Here is a 21360-nt window from a genome sequence, read left to right as displayed (position 1 = left end):
ACAACCTTAGCTTTAGTTGAGCCTGCCTGAAAAAAACCTTATAACTAAATCCTCTTCAAGGTTGGCCTCCAGCTCTCAGAGATCTGCCTGCCTCTGCCCCGTGAGTGCTGGGGTTAAAGGCATGTACCACCATGCCTAGTTTAAAGCATTTATATTTAGTAACCCAAAGTGAGAGGCAGATAAGCTTTTACAGAAATGTAGCGCTTTAATTACAAAGATGTTTAATATTTTCCAACCATTATTCTTCATCATGTAAATATCAAATTAGTATCTACTTGGACTGTACAGTTTTAGGGTGTTTGATTTTAAAAACTGCTCTCTTAAAGGCCAATGATAGCTTAGAAGGGAAAGGTGTTTGCTGCCAAGCCTGGCAACATAAGTTTTGTATGTGTGGTCAAAGGAGAGTACTGATGTCTCCACAGGTGCACTAATACTCTCTCTCTCTCTCTCTCTCTCTGGGTCCGATGTTAACCCAGACCCTCAATTATTTCTCTTGACCAGACCCCAACATAAACTATCTCTCCCTGGACTGATGTGGAGTCACGGGAATAAAAACACAACTCACATGGCTTTATTGGGAGGGAGATTCTCAGTGGTCCCTCATGAAGTCCTGCGTTCACATCCTGAAGAATTTCTCTCGTTTATTCTCCAAACAGTCTTTATACCAAAACTTAACCAAGGGGAAAATACATCAGCATTCTGTTTCCTAGGTGAATGGCTTTCAGTCACATCCACAACTACCTGTCTGCTGTTTATGCTAGCTGCCATGTAGGTTTGAATTAATATCTTTATCAGGCATCCTCCAAATTACAAAGAAAGGAGCAAAACCACATCCTGACCTTTTGTTAGGTTAGTGACAGCCTGTCTGGAAGTTTACGTGACCCTTCTCAGGTGTGGTCTATGGCTTGATAGCTTGGTTACCATGCCATATAGAAATATGGGCCTACAACACACACACACACACACACACACACACACACACACATATACACAAACATACACACATATACATACATATACACAAACATACACACATGAACTCACATACACATATGCATACATATACATGCATACACACACACTAAATATTACAAAAGAAAAGAAATTAAAACAACTAAAAACTGCTCTTTGAGTTGCTGATTTTAGTTTTTATTAATAGAAAGTTGCTCAATGACTTTTGACTTGGGCTTGGGTTTAGGACAAAATTTCTCACAATTTCTGAGCTGCCTCTAAACATACGTTTGTCACTTTGATGTCTGTCATTATCAGCATTGATCATTATAAAGTATAGTAGAATTTAATTTGTATTATAGTAAATAGAACTTGCCTGAAGACCAGAGAGTAAAACAGTCTCATTGGTCAGCCTTACAGACTAGGCAGTAGTAACAAATACCTTTAATCCTAGTAGCCACACTAGTTGCCATAAAAACAAGGCTGATGTGGGATTCCCCTTTGTATGCTGTGAATATGTTTTATTACCATTGGTTAATAAAGAAGCTACTTTGCGCTTATTACAGTACAGAATAGAGCAAGGTGGGAATTCCAAGCAGAGATAGAGGAGAAAAAAAAAGAGGAGTCGAGAGATACCATGTAGCCGCAGAAGGAGAAAGACACTCGTGGGAGCCTGGCGGAACCTTGCTGGAAAGCCATGAGGTCATGGTGATGCACAGATTAATAGAGATGGGTTAAAGTAAGATAGAAGAGCTAGCTAGCAATATGCCAAACTGATTGGCCAAGCAGTGTTTCAATTAATATAATCACTCTGTGATTATTTCGGGTCTGGGCAGCAGGGAACAAGCAAATAGCCTCCTCCTACATTGGGCAGTGCATGCCTTCAATCCCAGCCCTAGATAGGACTATAAAATGGGAGGAGACAGCTCTCAGGTTCAGTCTCATTCTGAGATTTCTGGAGGCAGGATCGCCATTTTGGACTGAGGTCCAGATAAGAGCCAGTAGCTGGCTGTTTTGCTTTTCTGACCTTCAGGTTGAACCCCAATTTTTGACTCTGAGTTTATTAATTGTACTTCATTAAAGCCTTGATGAATTCTGAGAGATGTTGAAGATGTTCTTTGCAGTATCAAATATTTAACCAGGATTTCACTGTAAGCATTACAGCTCAGTTGGAAAGGGATTCTAGCAGTCAGGAACCAAGAAATACCACAGGTCACAGTAAGCATAGCAACTTAACAGCAGTGCTCCAGGGAAAGGTTTCCCCAATGTAACAGCTCTGCTCCCTCATGACTAGAGAGGGTTTCCCAAGCAAAGTTGTTACAGTTCTGCTCCCATCCTCCCCCCCCCCCCACCAAAGTGTAACAACTCTGCTCTGCTAGGGGAAGGATTCCCCAGAGAAACCCTTACAGCCCTGCTCTGAGCTGCTCTGTCCAGGCTCTCATATGGGATGTCCTTTTGTATATCTGTTGCTTTTATTGGTTAATGAATAAAGTTTCTTTGGCTTATAGCAGGGCAAAATATAGTCAGGCTGGAAGAGATATATAGAAAAAGTAAGCGGAATTGAAGAGATGCTACGTTGCTGCCAAAGGAGTTATAGACACTGGAACTTTACCTAGTAAGCCATAACCTCATGGTGATACAGATTAATAGCGATGGGTTAAGATGTAAGAGTTAGTTAATAAGAAGCCTGAGCTAATAGGCCAAACAGTGTTGCAATTAATACAGTTTCTTTGTGATTATTCAGGTCTGAGCGGCCTGGAAATGAAAGAGCAGCTTCCACTTACAGGCTCCCTCTCTGCTCTGGCAGAAGCAGGCCATCACCCAACCTTCATTTATCAGATTTATTGAGAGTGAAGAGTCCAGGAGAGTGGCTGTGAGGGAAGAATACAGGAGAATGGCTGCCTCTGCCAGGGTGGAGGAAGGTAGCAGCAAACTGACCAGGTGCAGGGCTTACAGAGGGATTCTTAGGGGTGAAGTTTTTCCAGGGAGATTTTCAGGGTGGGAATTGGTCAGATCTCAGTCCCTTGAGCTCAGATTGGCTAGATCTCATGCTCAGGGATCAGTTGGTTTTCTGCTCAGGGATTGGCTGGTTCTCTGCTTAGTTGGTCAGGGGCAGGTTTGGCTCTGGTTTCAGGGCCCCTTTTAGCCTCTAATTTCAAGGCCAGGGCATATTTCTTTCACTGGCCCTGATTCTAGGGCCAGAGTGGGTTTCTTTCACTGGCTCTGGTTTTAGGGCCAGGGTGGGTTTCTTTGGCTGGCCCTTTACCCTATATTAACTCTTTATGGGAAAAAATGAGCTCAGCTGTGTCACTAATGTAACATACTTTCTTCAGTAAATGTTAAAATTATGAATGCCAAAATTGTTTAAAATAAATGATTCAGTTTTAGTAAATGTTTCATTTGCTTGCCTCTTTTATATACCTGTGCTATCCAGTTCACATAAAAAAGTTCTTAGACAAAAAGGAGTCATAGCCCCGAAACCCTGTCTCGAAAAAACAAAACAAAACAAAAACAAAACAAAACCAAAACAAAAAGGAGTCATAAGCGAAGAAAAAAATTTAAAGATGGTTTATATTAACTATGCTTTATTATATTTATATTAAATGCTACATTAACATTTTACCTGCATGCTCCAGAAGAAGGAACTGGATCCCATGGGACTACAGTGTACAGACACTTAAAATCTGCCATGTAAGGGTTGAGAATTGAACTTAGGACTTTGGAAAGAGTAGCCAGTGCTCTTACCCACCGAGCCATCTCTCCAGCCTCTTGTTCTAAGCCACGTGGGCAGTGAACTGTTAGAGCAGCCGTGAGACTGGTTTTACTGTTGCTCCTTGATGCCTATGGTACTACCATTACGGGAACACTTTACGCCAGGGCTCCGGGTGAAGAGCACCTGTGCTGGCTGGACTTCTTTGTGCAGTACTTTCTCTTTTGCTCAGGTTGAGGTAGCTGTCCTCGGGGTCTCCTGCAGTGCAGGGGGGAAATGAGCGGACCTGGGCTGTAGCCTTCTGAGGCCCCACGTAGTTCTCCCCTGGTCAGATTCTAAGTTTTGACTTTTGCCCTCTTTCGCCTAGGGGCTTGTCAGAGTCCAAAGGTCAAGTTTGCCTGGAACGAAAATACTCCCAGGGCAAACGCCATTCCAGGGTCTCCCGTTCCTCTCCAGGTCTTCAGCCTTTATCTTGCACTCAGTTCTTTCAGAGCCTACCAGACTTTTTTTTTTCTTTCCCAGCATCTGTTGTTTCCATCAGTGAGGCTGCTCTGATTGCAGGAAGCTTATTAAAAATTTGCATTCTGGTTCTGTCTAGTCCACTTCCTGGACTCTTGTTTCTGGAAGCTTCCATGCATGGTTTCCCACTACCATTGTGGGGACATTTGCTCAAGGCAAAGTGCACCTGTGTGGGTTTGGGCTTCCTCAAGAATAAAACAAAACCAAAACAACAACAAAACAATTCAAACATGGCTTTTTCAGCCAGCGTTCTTTAACCATATTCGCAATGGACTTTTTGCCAAACACCTTTACGGGTCTGTCAGTTGCTTCCCCTCTGGTAGCCTCTATTCCGTTGTCGCAGCTGTCTGGCAGATGGCCAATCCAACACCAACTGAAAATCATTTCTTTGCATGAGGTTTTTCACATTGCCCAGGTATTAGGAATTGCACCACAAATTTGCTTTTGAGGTCTGATTGTGGTTACATAGTCACAGGGCAGCATTTCCCCTCTCCCCACTGTTTCCAGTGTCGACACAGACCCGTGTCCCCACCTGTCCCCTTCCCACCTATGGGCATTTCGGTGTTTCCTGCTCCCTGTAGACTTCACCCATTTTGTTGCTGATGCTGCCCTGTACTTTCCATCCTTAAAGAGCTTAAGTAAGATAGACTGTCCATGCTTGTCAGGCAGGGGTGTAACTTTGAAATCATTTGGACTACTAACTACACCCTATGTCAACAATATTGGCTTTTGCTTATTGTTTTGTTTTTCAGACAGGATCTTATGAGTTCAGATTGTCTTTGAACGTGATACGTGATTGAGGTTGGCCTTGAACTTGGGATGTTTGAGTGCTAGGATTTCTGTGATGTGTAACGACATGTAATTTTTTCAGTGCTGGAGAGCAAACCTGGGGCTTTGCACATTCTAGAAATCAAGTGTAATTAAATTAAATCTTATAATTAAAATTATAAGAATTACAATTAATTACCTTACTTAAAGGCATTCTTCCCACTCTGTGCAGATATGACCACACTGGAAGAAAGGTCACTGACTGATGTTAGAACTGGTACTGTCTGCAGGCCTGCTGTTCCTCTGCTGTTTCCGTCTGTGGTACCTTTGATCCTGCTGCTGTGACCTAGGATACCTTGATGGACACTCAGGAATCAAGCCCTCCATTTCCCGTCCCCCTTAGGTCTTATTTTAGTGTCCTCTTGGTGAAGGGTGTTTAGTAATCTCTGGCCATGCACACCCCCACATGATTTCTGCCCTCATTCCTGTTGAAAGCCATAGGGACTATTTTTACTAAATTTAAAGGAGCTCTTAGACCTCTGTCTAGATACCTAGCTATCAGGCTATCCCCTGCTGCTTCACCATTCTTTTCTTTTAGAACTTGCCTCTCTTTCTTCTTTTTTCTTGAGACAGGGTTTCTCTGTGTAGCCCTGGCTGTCCTGAAACTTGTTCTGTAGACCAGGCTGGTCTCAAACTCAGAGATCAGCCTGCCTCTGCCTTGTGAATGCAGGGATTAAAGGTGTGCACCACCAATGTCCAGCAAATCACACCATTCTAAGCCTCTGCTTTATTTACCTGTAAAACTTAATGTTTTGTTGTCCTAATCAGAAGGCAGGAAAATTCTATGGTTTCTTGCCTGCTGCTATCCTGCAGAGGTCAGATTACCCCAGATTTTGGGAGCAGGTGCCTGGGACCAAATCTTTCCTAGTCAAGGCTATATAATCCTCCTAAGACTCATGACAGGCTGGAATCTATTTTCTCCATCTGTCACAATTTGATTTTAACTTTAAGTTGGCTTAAGAACTCTGTCAGCAACACCAGCACATGTATATGGAATCCTAGGGAGCCGTGGGGAAGTTTCATTTTCCTGAGCTTTGTTGCAGAAAAAGTTGAATTTACCTATGTAAACAAAAATAGCATCCCTTCTCAATGAAAAACAATTTACTCTCAAGAGGAAAATTCAAATGGCTTTCAAAAATAAAAAAGTTTGGCAACTGTCCTCACTGCCTTTAGCCTGAAAATTTTGGAAAGCATTGGGTTCTTAGCCTCAGAGTGTTGCACACCGCCTGTGCTGGTTCCATGCGTCTGTGACAAATGAAGTACTATAGATGGAGCCGAGAGGCAGTGACAGTATCCATGCGTACCTCACTCTCCAAGAGTCCTGGAGTTCAAGAGCAAGGTGCCGGTGGGCTGGGTCTTTGAAGGCTTGAGGATGCCTTTCTCCTCTCTGACTTCACCAAGGTCTTGCCCTTGTGGGCCTCTGCATCCTCATCTCTTTGGGCACCCATCAGATTGCCTTAGGACCTACCTTGTTGGCCTTGTTGTAATTGAGCTACCCCAGTAAAGGCATTGTACCTCCAAGTACAGACAGAATTTTTAATAATCAGAATTTGGGGGCCAGGATACATAGCTCAGTTTCCACGTGTGTTATCGGCAGTTTGCTTTTTATTCATTTGTACCTCGTAGTTCTTGCTTATAGTTCTTATATTTCTAGGTTTAGTCTAAGCATCTTTTGTGGTTAAAATATATAAAAATTTTAATGTTAATGCCCTTAAGTGCATTTCTACAGACTAAAGTGTATCCCTATTGCGGTCCAGCCCACCACCTTCAGGACCTGTTCACCTCTCTGAACTGCACCCGAATCCATTATATAACAACTTATTTGCCTCTCACCTTACCACTCAGTAACCTCAGTCTGTCTATACAGATCAGCATGCACGCTCTTCTGTGACTGGCTTACTTCACTTAGCAGGTTTTGTTTTATTTTGCTGTGGGTGTATCAGAAGTCCCTTTCATTTTCAGGACTGAATAGTTTTTTTTTTTCCTATAGATACACCCTTTCTGTTTGTTTAGTTTTTTTTTTTGTTGCTTTCACTGGTTGATGAATAAAGCTGCTTTGGCCAACGACTTAGCAGAGTAAAGCCAGGTGGGAAATCTTAACAGAATACAGAGAGAGGAGGCGGTGTCAAGGAGACCCATGTAGCTGCCGAAGGAGAAAGAAGCCTCAAATCCCAGCATGGCATGATCAGAGACCTTTTGCAGGATCAGTTATGAAAAACAAAAACAACCAACCAATCATGAGCAACAGCAGCTAGCTAAGGGAAGAGGCACATAGAAGTACTTAGGTGGGCGAATGTTATGTTGTCAGTTAACAAAGGGATAGTGAGTGGCACGTGCCGGGGTAACAAGGCCTTCACACCCCTGTAAGTTAGCATGTATCTGAAGGGCAATGGAGAAGCAGTACAGGGATTTATCTAAATAAGAGATGTGTCTAAAACAGATCCTCTTGGCTACTATCGAGATAATGTCAGGTACGCAGAGACAGCAGGATCGTCAGGCATGGCCTGTGAACACTGGAAGCTGTGTGCACTTGAGATAGCAGGTGAAAAAAAATTGGAAGCTTCCTGTCACTATTTTTACCTTCTAAACAGCCAGTGCCAACAGCCTATCTGCGAATGAAGCACGTACAGACCCTAAAACGCCAGGGAGGAACTTGCTTTGTGTTTCATAGGACTCTGGACTTAGGAAGCACTTTAAAGCAGCCCATTTTCTCTTCTCCCTTTTGCGTGCATCTGGGGAGAGCTATGGCAAACGGTATTCAACAAGGGTGGTCAGGGTGGCCGTACGTGTGGGAACACCCCTCGTTGTTAAACTTCAAAGAAGCACGACAGCGTTTCACCAGCAGCACGTCTCGATCCTAAAATCTGCGTCCATCCTCTGCACTGATAATCTGGGGCAAAAATTCCTTGAGAATAACCCACTTCCTAAAAATCTATGGGTTGCGTTTCCGCGTCCAAATGGGACGTTCTGGGTTCCTTCCCGCCCCGGAGATGCTCAGGCCCCGGTCGCTCAAGCCCGCATTACCCGCACGGTTGCTGCATGCACGCGTCCCATGCCAGCTTTTGTGTGGAGCGTTTGCTCCCCGCGCCTGGGACGCTCCGGGACACGCTGCCGACGAGGAATCCTCCCGGGGCTTCTCCTGCAAGTCAATACCTACGAAAGTTGTCAAAGGCACTTGCACCCAGCCTCCAGGGCCGACTTCATACCATTGGCCCCTCCCATGTCCACAGCCGTTCCCTCCATCCCTCCCCGCCCCCCGTCCGCACTTCGGGGTTCCTCTCAGAGCAGCGCTCCTCCGCGGGACCCGCCACGGTCAGTGTCTCCCGTCCGCGCCGCAGCGCTCGCTCCCGGGGCCGGGCGCCGCCGTCCCTCTCCCGCCTCGGCGATTCCGGCCGCTCTGGCCCGCGCCGCGCGTCTCGATGGTCCGGCGCGACCGCGGGCCACGCGCGGCCCGGTCGCCAGGGGGCGCGCTGGCCGGCGCCGCCGACTCCGAGTGCGCGGCCCGACCGCGTCCGCCATATTGGATGCCGCAGCCGCCGCGGTCAGCGCTTCCTCCTGTGTCTTCGCTGCGCGCTGCAGGTTTGCGCGGCCTAGGCGGCAGCGCGACCACACGGAGCCCGCGGGAGGAAGAGGAAGGAGGAGAAGGGGGTGGAGAGTGCAGGCGACCGGAGCCTGAGCGCCGAGGCCGCTGCCGAGCGGGGCGGAGAAGCAGCGAAGGCGCCCGCGCCGGCCCCTCCCCCGCCGCCGACCCGCCCCGGCGGCCTCCGTCCTGCTCGCTGCGCCCGCCCCGCGGCCATGCCGGGGCCTCGCCGGCGCTGAGGAGCGTCGCCTGCCCGCCGTGCTCCGCGGTCTCCTGGGCCCGTCGCCCGCCCGCCCTTCCGCACGCGCCGCGCCGGCCGCCGCCTCTTCCTTCGCCGGGTCCCGGGCCTCTGCGCAGACAACATGGAGGCCGTGAAGACCTTCAACAGCGAGGTTCGTACCGCAGCCCGGCCTCCCGCCAGGCCTCAGCCCGCCCGGGGCTCGCGTGCCGAGCAAGGGCGCGGGCCGCAGTTTCCCCCCGGGTGGGGCGACGGCGGCCGGGCGGCCGTGGGGGGGGGGGGAGGGGAACGGCCCGCGCCCCTCCCCGGGCCAGGCAGGGCCGGGGGAGGGCAGAGGGCGGGCCGGAGGCCGGGCCGGTTCCCGAGGCCGCCGCGCCAAGCTCCCGGGTGGATTCCCCCGAAGTCTGGTCCGCCCACCCGCAGCCCGTGGCCCTGCAGGGTCTGAACTGTTGCAGGACATCACTCTGCAGGTCCTCCCGGGTGATTGAGGAAGCTGACACACGGACGCGAGGCCTTGGAGAGGACCCGCGGGGTGGTGATCCGAAGTCACGTTACACGTAGTGTTTATTATTGAGGTTCTGTTGACTAGGTAACTTGCCAGCCAGGGACTTAGCTAATTGGATGGTTGGTAGGGAGGCAACATTATTCTGTGATTTCTCCCCCCCCCCCCTATTTTCCTATTTCTTCTTGCCTTTCTGATCATGAGTTAGGGAGAAAGACACAAATATTAGGGAGACATTGTGCACCCAGAAGGGAAGAAGCTGAGAGAATCATTTGCCACAAGCTCGTTCATGTGTCAGGTCAAGCATATATAATATATATATTATATTATATGCACACACATATATTTTAAGGCAGGTGTCCGATTTTCACTGCTGAATTTTCTGATCTGATTGGAAGTCAGGCTTCGAAAAAAAATCATTTTCTTTTTAAGGAATAATATCACTAGGACCTAATTCGAATATTAAATGTAGCAAATACCAGCTCAGTCAGCATCATTGTAGTCTTGTACCTCTTAAACGAATATTTAAATGAATGCGAACTAATTAGCATAGTTTTCAGAACTTTTGGTTTGGAAGTACTACTCACTAATATGACTATTAATGTTTTAAGTACATGATCTATTAAAAGAGAATTTGTGGATGTCCACATGTGTTTTTAAATGCCTTTATGCATTTTCATCTTAATTTTTTTTCCTGTTTAAGGCAGCATTTGGGAAATGCTGCAAAGGGGTTAAAAGTTAGATAAATTCATGGCTCTTTAGTTATGCATATTACTTTAGGTAGTTGTAAACTTCCTGACCATGACAGCGATGCGTTCGGGAAGCTTCTGAATTATGACTGATAATCGGGTCAGATAGTCCCTTATATAAAATTTAATTCTTCCACTCAGTGATCTATATTTTGAATATGCAATAAAGGGAATTTAGTGATAACTGTAATTAACTATCTTTAATATTTTGTAGCTATAGAAAAAGTCATGTGGCTTTTTAAATTTGCTACATACAGCACTAATATTTAAGTTCTTTAGTTACAAAAACTCCCTTCTTGGTGGGCCTGAGAAGGCCTGATCACACCTTTGATCTCAGTACTGAGGCCGAGAGGCTGATCTCTGAGTTCAAGGCCAGCCTGGTCTACAGAGTAAGTTCCAGGACAGCCAGAGCTGTAATACAGAGACCCTCTCTCAAAACAAAACAAAAGCCCTCCTTTCTCTATTTCCACATCTCTGGACCATGGTAGGTGTAAACAAGACTTAATGCTCTGGCCACAGTAGCGCAGTGTGGAGGAGGAACAGGCTTTCCCTCTTAAACAGGTGCGCTGCCTCTGTCTCCAGTGTCTGCTGCAGCAGAGTGAGGTCCAGTTCTAGTGTGTAGCCTCCTCAATTCCCATCTTTTCCCTAAGGATTTCAGACAACTTAAACCTTTACCTTTCTATCTCACTGTGATGGAAACTTTCATTATTAGAATGATTTAAAGTGGAGTTAACTTAAAAATATAGGCTGGACTCAGACTGGGAATTGAATGTAGGGCCCTTTCCATGCGTAGGTTAGGGCTCCATCCATGAGTTAGAATATCCCAGTCCTGTTTTTTGCTTTGAGAGAAGTCCTTTCTTAGATCACCTAGGCTGGTAACATTTGAACTCACTCAAGTTAAGATAAGACTTGTATTTATTATGTGATCCTCCTGCCTCAGCTTCTCTAGTAGCAGGATTCTAGGCTTGCAGTAGACTTGGCTTTGTATACTTTAAACAAAAGTTTAAACAAGATGCATAGCCTTTTTAATTTAGAAAAGAAGAAATTGATTATAATATTGTGCATATGTGGCTGCTGTATGGCCTGTTATTGCAGGCGAGCCCTGGAGCAGTTCATTCATTACTCTTAAGTCGTGTTTTGCAAAGTACAGAAATGAAAAGAAGTCTGAATTACAGGCTTGGGAGGAAATCATGTTTTCAAGTGCTCACAGTGAATTTGGCTTTTAAGGCATCAAAATTTAGCTCATGGTAATAATAGCTATCACTAGTATTGTTGAGACAGGGTCTGTCTGTTGATTCAGTTTCCTGAGTGCTGGGATTACAGGTGTGTGGCACCACACTCTAGGCTAGTTTAAAGAATTATCATGACTGTTTGTTACTGAGGCATTTTTAAACTTTCAAATATGAAAGTTGGGTCTCCTGACACACACTAGTAATTTCAGCACCTAGGAGATTGAGTCAGGAGGATTACTCTGAATTTGAGACTGGTCTGGGCTACATACTTTGTTCTAGGCCAGACAGAGCCGTACTATACAACCCTGTCTGAAATAAAAAACAAAACAAACATGCTTAAAATATGAAAGGCTTGCTGATTCTTAGGCTTTATAAGACTGAACTACCCCAGTCTTATTTCCTGTTTAGCAGAGAACATTATCTTAGAAATAAAATGCTAGAGATTGTGAAGCTAAGAATACAGCCTTTTTTAAAATTAATCTGCACAATGTGAAAAAATTTCAGTCTGAGTCATCATCTCCTATCAACTTCCTCCTCATAATTTCTCAAAGAATTTCTAAGTCCTTCACCACTATATTAAAGATACTGTTCCTCTTCATTATCATGAGTTCAATGAGAGCTAATCCTATGACCATTATTGTCAATTCTGATACAATGAGAGAGAGTCGTCCTTATTTTGGAAGACTCCCTGAGAATCCAAGCTTGAATAGAGCAGCTAAACTGAGCATGGATTAGTCATTACCAGGTACTGGATTTGATGCCATTCCAGGTGTTCACTTCTTACAGTGACCTGGAGTCACTGTGGTCACCTAGTGAGAAGGACAGCTTAACTGTGGGCTGAATTGGGGCTGCCTTGAGTGCATAGAGGCCTCTTTTTCTCATTCATATTTCTCTCTCTCTTTCTCTCTCTGTCTCTCTCTGTCTCTCTCTCTCTCTCTCTTGTGTCTTGTATTTGAAAAACATAAGGAAAGGGAATGGCTTTACATGATTTGTTCTTTAGAAAATTTCAGAGCAATTGGAGAAGAAATTTTAAAACACACTCATAAGGTAATCCATGGAAAAGTGTAAGATTGGATTAGCAGTGGTTATGCCTGGACAAAACCAGAGGAGGTGCATTTTTACTTTGGTATTGGAGTCTTTTAAGAACTTAGTGTTTACAGGATTACAGGTATGTGGCACCACACTCTTGGCTAGCTTAAAGAATTATCATGACTGTTTGTTACCTAGACAGTTTTAAACTTTCAAATGTTTAAAATAACGAAAGTTGGGTGTCCTGACACACACTAGTAATTTCAGTAGCTAGGAGGTTGAGTCCCGAGGATTACTCTGAATTTGAGATTGGTCTGGGCTGCATACTTTGTTCTAGGCTGGACTGAGCCATGTTTTTAAACATCAAAAAAAATTAGCAGTAAGTCTTTAACATAATAGAATCTGCTTCAATGATGCATTTGTGTAGGTTGCTTTTCTAGCTGGTTATGTTGATGATGCCCCATGATATGTTTCATTTTTCTCGCTCTGAGTAGGCTGAGTCGAAAGTAGGATGGGGCCTATGGATTTAAGACGTGTTTTGTAGGGGAAATATGGTTAATTTTATCAACCTGTAATTTTTCTTTCTACCTTGTTGAAAACTATTTAAAGATGAGCATACTTAGTGTTTTAAACTAAGGACGACCTCACTAACACAACCCTCTTCCCACCCCAGTGGTTCAGATCAGTTGCTTCTCGACTTTGCACTCTGGGGATTTGGGGCTGTGTACGTATTTGCTGTGAGGAGCACAGCAAATAAGTAAAGTGTAGGTCATTTAGCAGCATCCCCAACTTTTACAGGCTGGATGCTGTGTAGCACCTTCTCAGTTGGTGGCATCCAATTCTATCTTTAGGCGTTATCAATTATCCCTTAAGGGAGGAGTAACATAATCTTGGTTGAGAATCATGGATTTAAGTTCCATTAAATTGTCTTAAAGCAATTTGTACTTTGCCTCCTAAGGATGACTCTACTGTTAAATACTTAGTCTTTACCCAGGTTACAAGCTCAGTGAGAACAGTGATGGTGTTGCTTTAGGTCCTCGGCATATAGCATGACCTTTAGATACGGTGTAGAACCCACTTGAGCACATCTCAAGTAAACGAGGGAATGAGGACTGACTAGGTGACTGATGCTAGCTAATATTCTGGACACGTGGTTTTAAAATGCTTAAGTAATTTTATTTTTTAACTTGGATTTTAAAAGACTCTTTCAGTAGGAAGAGTCTTTGACTAATTGAATACTGTTATGTTTTTTGAGGACCCAGTATACCTCTTAAGCATTTCTTTAAAGGTAAATTTTAGGACATTGTAGAAATAAAGATTAGGACCCGGGCAGTGGTGGCGCACGCCTTTAATCACAGCACTCGGGAGGCAGAGGCAGGTGGATCTCTGTGAGTTCAAGGCCAGCCTGATCTACAAGAGCTAGTTTCAGGACAGGCTCCAAAGCTACAGAGAAACACTGTCTCGAAAAACCAAAAAAAAAAAAAAAAAAAAGAAAAAAGAAATATAGATTAGGTGAAAAATTTTAAGTCAGAACTTGTAATCTATTTTTAATTTTCACTCAAGTGTGGAGAGTGGGAGGAGGGAGGAGGACTTCTCCAATGAGGACTCCAGTTAGGACATACCAGAATTTTACGTTGGATAGTAATTGTGTTCAAGCCTGTTTGGATTTACTCTTTTAAATGGTTATACAGTAATAGTTTTTTCTTATCCATAATAATAAAAATTTATACTACAATAATAATTCAGATTGAATAGATTTTGATATTGCATGATTTTGATTGTATATAATCTCAACCATTCAAGATTACAAAAGAAATTGTCACTATAAAAATCATATAGTACTAAACCAAGGTATTCTAGACTAGTATTAAGTTCACAAGAGTAATTTGTTGATATTTAAGGGACTCGTGTATCTCCACTCTCCTGAACAGTTGTATTTTAATCATCATTTGCAGTAGGTATTTAGAATTAGTAGTGATTTTTATTGCTTCCACATACGATTTCAGATATCTCTTTCTAGGGCCAGATTTGCTGTTAATGGACAGTTTTTGACTCAGTGGTATGACAAAAATGTGATCAACCATGACCGTGAACACTGGCTGAGCTCAGACTCTTGAGTGAGCTCGTTTTGTGTGTTTTTGTTTTCTCAACATCTTTCTCTACTCCTTTCTCTCAGGGTTGTGCCTCTACTCCTGCTTGTACAGACTGCTTTTCCAGCAGCATGGACACAAGAAGCATAGTAAGATGATTCTAACCCACATAAGGCAGGCTTTCTGGGAAATGTTAGGCTTAATTTGGTAGTGAAATTCTGTATTACTTGTATGGGTAGTATTTGGGAATAGGGTGGAGTTTGCTGCTTAAAATATATTAGTAATCTTAAAAAGATCATATAGGAAATAAAACTTAATTGCTTTATAAGAAATTTGGAATATCTTTAAAAATGGGGAAAGAAAAGTTACTGGGCTTAATAGTGAGCATATAGCATATTTACATTACATTTATTTGCGTTCTATATTACATAATTTCACTACATTTTTGATAACATTTTAATATGAGTTACTTACAGACCTCATAATTTACGGTTTGGAAATAAATTAACGACGTATGATATAGGAGTGGAGAAACAAAAACTAAATCAGATTTTACATTTTCAACTAGAGGGGTTAGTTATGGTACAGATGTCTCGAAAGTCAGGGCTGATGAACAGTGTTCTGTAGTCTGTGAGTGCTCCCATGGTCTGTCTCAAACTTGGTTGTGAACATGGTGTTTGTTCTTTGTGATTCAGATTGTATGTACCTATTTCATCTTTGTAAGAGCTGATAAAGCCAAATTAAGATGTAGGAATGAGTTTGTAACGTTCCACTGTGGGTCAAGAAATACCTCAGACTTTGACATTACCTTATTTATTAAGAGTGAAGAATAGATCGCTATGTTCCCTTCAGACAATTATGACTGATAAGCAAATGTGTATCAAACACGTTTTTAAAATCTGCAACTTAGTTATTCGTCACTTTGTTTTTCCAGACAGGGTTTCTCTGTGCAGCCATGGCTGTCCTTGAACTTGCCCAGTAGATCTGGCTGGCCTCCACCTGCCCCTGTCTCCCGAGTACTGGGATTAAAGGCCTGCACCAGCACTGCCTGGCTAGTTGGTCACTTTTCTGGGTTGATAGGAAAGGCTTAGGATTTCATTTTTTGACCCTGTTGTTAATTTAATTCTTAGTGGATGCTTACCGTATGCAAGGAGATTTCCTTAGATACAGAAATAAATGAGGCAAGGGAAAGAACATCTACCTTAGAGGGGTCTGCACACTCTTGAGCCTGTTTGTCCTGTGCCTGGCTAGGCCCTCTAGTGCCTGCATTCCTTTCTGCCCTGTTGGGGCTGCTGGGATCCTGCTGTCCAGGCCCAGTTTTGCCGACTAGTCCAAGTATTTGCCTCCCAGAGCCAGATGACCATGTGTGTGTCATGCTCACAGTTTTCCCAACAGTCAAAAATAAGACAGTGCTGTTGAATTGTATTTGAAAATTTCTCACATTAAAAAACACCCTTCATTTGTTCTTTTAGAATCAGAACTACTTCTTGTAAGACTCATCTTTTAGGATCTTTTCTTCTGTCATTGAGATAGTTACTCTGTGTAACTTCCGTTGAGCGGTGACAAAAGCTTAAGTTTTGGAAAAGTAATAGATTTTTACTTTTGCTTGATCTAAGTATAGAAGAAATTGGTACCTTTGTTTTAATACTTTCTGAATTTGATGTGTTCCTCAGACCTCCCTTCCTTCCAGCTAAAGTAAAAACAGTTGAGGTTATACAACTTGGGCAGTATGTAGAGATTCCTACATAGTGGTCTATAAAGACTGCCACAGACAGGTTCAATGGCTTTCTTTAATTCAGTAAATTTTTTGATGCATAAAGTTGACACAGTATTTGAATTAATCAAAGCAGTTCAAATATTCAGGTAAAATCCTCTTCCATGAGTTGTTATTTGGTTCTGCAGACTAAACCTAGCATTTGTTGCACCAAATATGGCACACCAAATTTTCTAGGGAATAACAAGAGAAAAAGCATGAGTTTAGGACAGTTTTTTTTTTCCTGATTCTTTTTGATTTTTTTAAACAGAGTTTCTCTGTGTAGGCTTGACTGTCCTGGAACTCACTCTGTAGACCAGGCTGGCCTCAAACTCAGATCCACCTGCCTTTCACTCCCAGAGTACTGGGATTAAAGGTGTGCGTCACCACTGTCCAGCCTTTCCTGAATATTTCTGATTTGTGGTTGCTTCAACTCACTGATGCAGAGGCACTCTTCTTCCCGTTACACAGCGCCGTGCTTCAGCCATTGTTTGGGAGAGCTATGTAAAAGCTTGGTGGGTGCTGTTCCCTTTACAGATGGGGAACTAAGGTCGGCCATTGTGATTTTACCAAAGAAATGCACTTTGTAGCTATTAGACAGGAAAGAAACGTGTGAGTTAGCACTCCTGATTATCTTGCCCTTTGGGGGGTTGCTTTTTTTTTAATTTTTAATGATGGAAACAGAAATACACAAACACAAAGCTGTTTCCTGCCTAGTCTTGTGTTTCAGAACTGGGTCTCTAAAGATTTTTGTTGACAACAGTTTTGTCCAAGGGGATTCACATAGAGGATCTCGTAGACTTGAGGTGATTGTAAATCTTCGATCTATTGGCAATTTTCTTTCTGGTGGTGGCTGTCACTTTTTGAGGATAATGGTCAGTTGCAGCCACCAGGCTTGGATATAAGGGTGGTCTGAGGTGCTGTCACCAGTGTTCTTCATGATGATGGCTCTTTGTCCAGAGTAGTGTCCAGACAGGACCAACACTGCTCCCAGGTTTCATGAACTTTCCCATTTCTGCAGAGAATAAAAACAAGGAGTGACTCAGAAATTTGTAAACCAATAGATAGCGCAGGAGCTGGCTAATAATACAAGGAACCCGGATCATAGGCCCTCGCTGCCAGTAAGGTCACATCGCCTATGGGTTCTGCTTGAACAGGAGGTACCCAGTCACCCAACCTGGAGATGCTATTGTTGGGGGATTACAAGACCCCACCAGTCCTCTTCCTTGCTTTTTTTAAAGGGAGGCCCATTAGTTAATTTTTTAGTAACTTAATAGACATTATGTCCAAATGTAACTTTCATTTTTAAAAAATTACTTGAAACATACTTGAAGAAAAGTTGCAAGAAACTTTTAGGTGCATACTTTGGATTCTTTTAAAGAAAAGATTTGTTTTATTATTTTATGTGACAGAGTGTATGTATGTATGTGCTTGTATGTATGTATGTGCATCGAGTAGGTGCCTGACTGAAGTTAGAAGAGTGTTGAATCCCCAGGGATTGGAGTTAGAGATGGCTGCGAGACATTGTGTGGGTACTGAAGATTGAACCTGAGTCCTCTGCGAGAGAACTGAGCCATCTCTCTAGCCCCAGATTCTTTGTGTTAGAAACTTTAGCTTTCTTTCTTTTTATAACACATGAACACAAACTCTTTTTCCTGAATATTTTGAAGTAAATACCAATTCAGAGTGCCAGCTCCCTCTGAATAGCTGTCTCTTTTCTTTTAAAAAGATGCTTGTTTAGTCGAAATACAGTGTTATCCATTGGGAGGTTAAAAGTGATTATAATTACTGTTGAAGATCTTTGCCTAATTTCACTATATATTGTATCCATGGTTTTCCTTATAGAATAATTTCTATACCACACTTTAATGTTTTATCTCTTTTAATTTGGAAGTTACTCTATTTTTTTAGAGCTTGAGGTGGTGGTGTTTGATGACAGCAGGACAATTTAGAATTCTCTTCATATTGACTCCTCTGCTGTGTAATTTTATGTGTTTTAGGCAGGAGTCCTTCAGAAATAACATTGTGTGCATCCTGACTTCTGAGACTTCTAATTTGTGTCATTAGCAGGAGTGGTAGCTCTTGGCCACAGCTTTCTTTGCTTTCTCTACCTTTGTACCGTGTCTCTTGTAGGTGAGATATTTTGATGCAAATATAAAAAATATCACCCAAATTTGCCCACTGGTTTTTAGCATAAATTCATTTCTTGCTTGATACCAAATGTTATTTTCTAAGTTCTTTGTGTCTGTATTTCTTTGTATCTGTGACAGCTTTCCCTTCTCTTAATTTCTATGTAAATATAATTTTGTATTTTGTTGTAAACTCATGGATTCTTTCTAATTCACTGACTTTTAAAGATCTTCTATGGTAGTTGGGTAGTGATGGTGCACACCTTTGATCCCCAACACTCAGGAGGCGGATCTCTGTGAGTTCAAAAGTCAGCCTGGTCTATAAGAGCTAGTTCCAGGACAGGCTCCAAAGCTACAGAAAAACCCTGTCTCAAAGATCTTGCGTGGCCAGTTTTGACTAATCAGAGATTATTCAAACCAACTCTTGGGCACTTTGACATATGCTAATGAGTTTTTGGAATATCCCCTTATTTTGTGATACAGTAAGCTATTCCTGCCCAAACCTTGATTAGCCATTTCTTCAAGAATCTCAGGCTTCATTTGGTGTCAGGCTCATGGTATGATTAAAACTTAGGTAGTAGCTGGGCATGGTGGTGCACATCTTTAATCTCAGCACTTGGGGGTAGAGGCAGGTGAGTCTCTGAGTTGAAGGCCAGCTTGGTCTACATAGAGAGTTGTACGACAGGGCTATTAACAGACAAACCCTGTCCTCCAAAAGAAACCATTTAGTTGTATATTGAAAGGTCTATGAAAAAAATTAAAGATTTAAATTGTGGTAGTGGCAATTTATTAGGACATTGGTATTAAGCCTGCTTGAATCCTTTAGCATTTTATGTAACATTTGTTACACAGTTCTTTATTATAATCATGAAACTAAATTAAACTACTGTAATATTAGAAATAGCTTGTTTGTTTGAGAAATTGTAGTTAATACAGCTATGGGAAATTGCTGCCAAGAAGCTTTTTAATATCCTGATGACTTCCCGTCTCCTATGGTCACTTTGCTATTATTACCACTTCTCAAACTAAGAGAACGTCATGGTCTTACTGTTCCACTGTGATGGCCACAGACAAATGTGGGCTGTAGAAATCATGGGGAAATTTAACTGAAGGTTTTCATGTATCTACCTGTGTATTTATGTATTTTGTTTTATCTCAAGAATGATTTCTGCCCTTGGTTTTCTGACATGGTAACTGAATACCATTGTAGTTGTGTTGTGCATCGGGAGCTGTAAGCAGAACTGAAGTCTGGTTTTGTTTTTGACTCCCTTGTTCAGTTCTTGGCATAAACTTGACTTTTGAAAGATGTCGTTCGGTAGACTTGAGGTTGAGCAGTCGTACTTCATGTATTATTTAGAATACATACCTATGAGCAGTCAAATTAGAGCAAATTAATAGTTTTTTTTTTTTTTTAGTCACACTTTTCTGCCTCTAGCTCAGACTGGAACTCATACAGCTATCCTCCTGCCTCAGCCTCCCTAGCTGGAATTACAGATTTGTAAGCTACCATGCCTAACTACATTTATATATTTATATAATTCAATGTTCTAGGGTTTGGGGGGATTTTTTTTTAAGATGGTGTTCTTGGGTGGCCTTGAACTTGATATGTAAACCAGATTGGCTTCAAACTCAGAGATCCACTTGTCTCTGCCTCTTGAGTGCTGGAATTAAGAGTGTGTGCTAGCACACCTGGCCAGGGTGACTTTTATTTATTTATTTTTAATATGGTTGCTGTCAAAGGAATATGGGACAGTATCCATTGTGCAAGGAGAGGTGTGGTAGTCCACCACTCACATGGTGGGATTAGAAAAGAGCCCTAGAGAAGCTTTTAGAGAAAGGGACTTGTAGCACGGATTCTAAGTAGTTCTTATAAAAACCTGGTGGGGCTGGAGAGATGGCTCAGAGGTTAAGAGCAATGGCTGCTCTTCTATAGGTCCTGAGTTCAATTCCCAGCAACCACATGGTGGCTCATAACCATCTGTAATGAGATCTGGTGCCCTTTTCTGAAATGGAGGTGACAGGCAGGAGGAGCATTGTACATATAATAAATATATCTTAAAAAATAGAAAACCGGAGTCAGATATGGGGGTTAAGATCAGAGAAGCAGAGAGGCCAGCCACTAGAGAGTGCTTACCTCTACCAATGCTCAGACTGAGGGGGTGATCCTGTCTCTTTGAATTCTCAGACTGACTGCTGCCTTTATGAAACTTCAGACTGCATCTGAGCTCCTGTCTCCTTCTACCTTATAGTCTCTCTGCTCAGTCATCTCATTCCTGTCTCCACCTCCTTAGTGGGAGGGTTAAAGGTGTATAGCTCCCAAGTACTGGGATTAAAGGTGTGCCATCACCACAACCTGGCTCTGTTTCTCTTTTAGATTGGATCAGTCTTGTATAGCCCAGGGTGGCCTTGAACTCACAGAGATCCACCTACTTCTGCCTCCTGGGATTAAAGGTGTGTGCCACCACTGCCTGGCCTCTGTGGCTAAATAGTGGTTTAGCTCTACACTCTGATCTTCAGCAAGCTTTATTTGTTAGATTACAAACAAGATAACACGACAGGGACTATCATTGTTAAAGATTTTGAGCCCTAAAGCCTTATTAATGATTGCATAAAATTTATGTTTAGGTGAATTTTGTCAAGTCATTTGATAAGTAGATTCACAAACACTTTAAGTTGTTTTTTTTTTTCACAAACACTTTAAGTTTATGAAAAATCTGCTTGGTTATTAGGTTGACACCATGGTATAGTATGTTTTCTAAATCCATTCTCTTCACTAGGGAGTCATTGTTTCCGTAGACTTCCATCTTCACTAGGGACTCTGTTGTGTAGATTTACATGGCTCCTAGCTGATAGATTTGTTTTCTGTCTTTCTGTCTTTTTTTATTTTTATTCGTTTTTTGGTTGCATTTACTTAGTTATTTTTTTGAATTTTAGGTGTATGGTGCTTTGCCTGCATAGATGTCTGTGTATTATTTGTTTGTAGGAGACGTGCAACGTTAGAACTGTGAGCTGTCATTTGAGCCCAGGGAATTAAACCTGGGTCCTTTTGG

At 42.7% G+C, this 21360-nt stretch overlaps 1 protein-coding gene across 6 annotated transcripts in view; it reads left to right on the top strand.

Moving 5' to 3' along the window:
- The first annotated feature begins 8813 nt into the window (after positions 1-8813).
- Positions 8814-21360, top strand: part of Scaf8 (SR-related CTD associated factor 8) — a 192482-nt gene continuing 179935 nt past the window's right edge. For 5 of the 6 annotated variants that reach the window (XR_005286507.1, XM_038338853.1, XM_038338854.2 and 2 more), the window contains exons 1-2: positions 8814-8980; positions 14515-14577. Coding sequence is in view for 5 of the 6 variants with exons in the window: in XM_038338853.1 (XP_038194781.1) it covers positions 8951-8980; positions 14515-14577 (93 nt within the window). In the remaining variant the exon portion in view is untranslated. The remainder of the gene's footprint in view (positions 8981-14514; positions 14578-21360) is intronic. The other variant, XM_038338855.2, reaches the window with a different exon arrangement.

The sequence above is a fragment of the Arvicola amphibius genome, chromosome 8 (assembly GCF_903992535.2).
Source record: "Arvicola amphibius chromosome 8, mArvAmp1.2, whole genome shotgun sequence".
In the NCBI taxonomy this organism is placed as follows: domain Eukaryota; kingdom Metazoa; phylum Chordata; class Mammalia; order Rodentia; family Cricetidae; genus Arvicola; species Arvicola amphibius.
The sequence above is the reverse complement of the archived record's forward strand: the minus strand, read 5'-3'. Positions and strand labels throughout refer to the sequence as shown.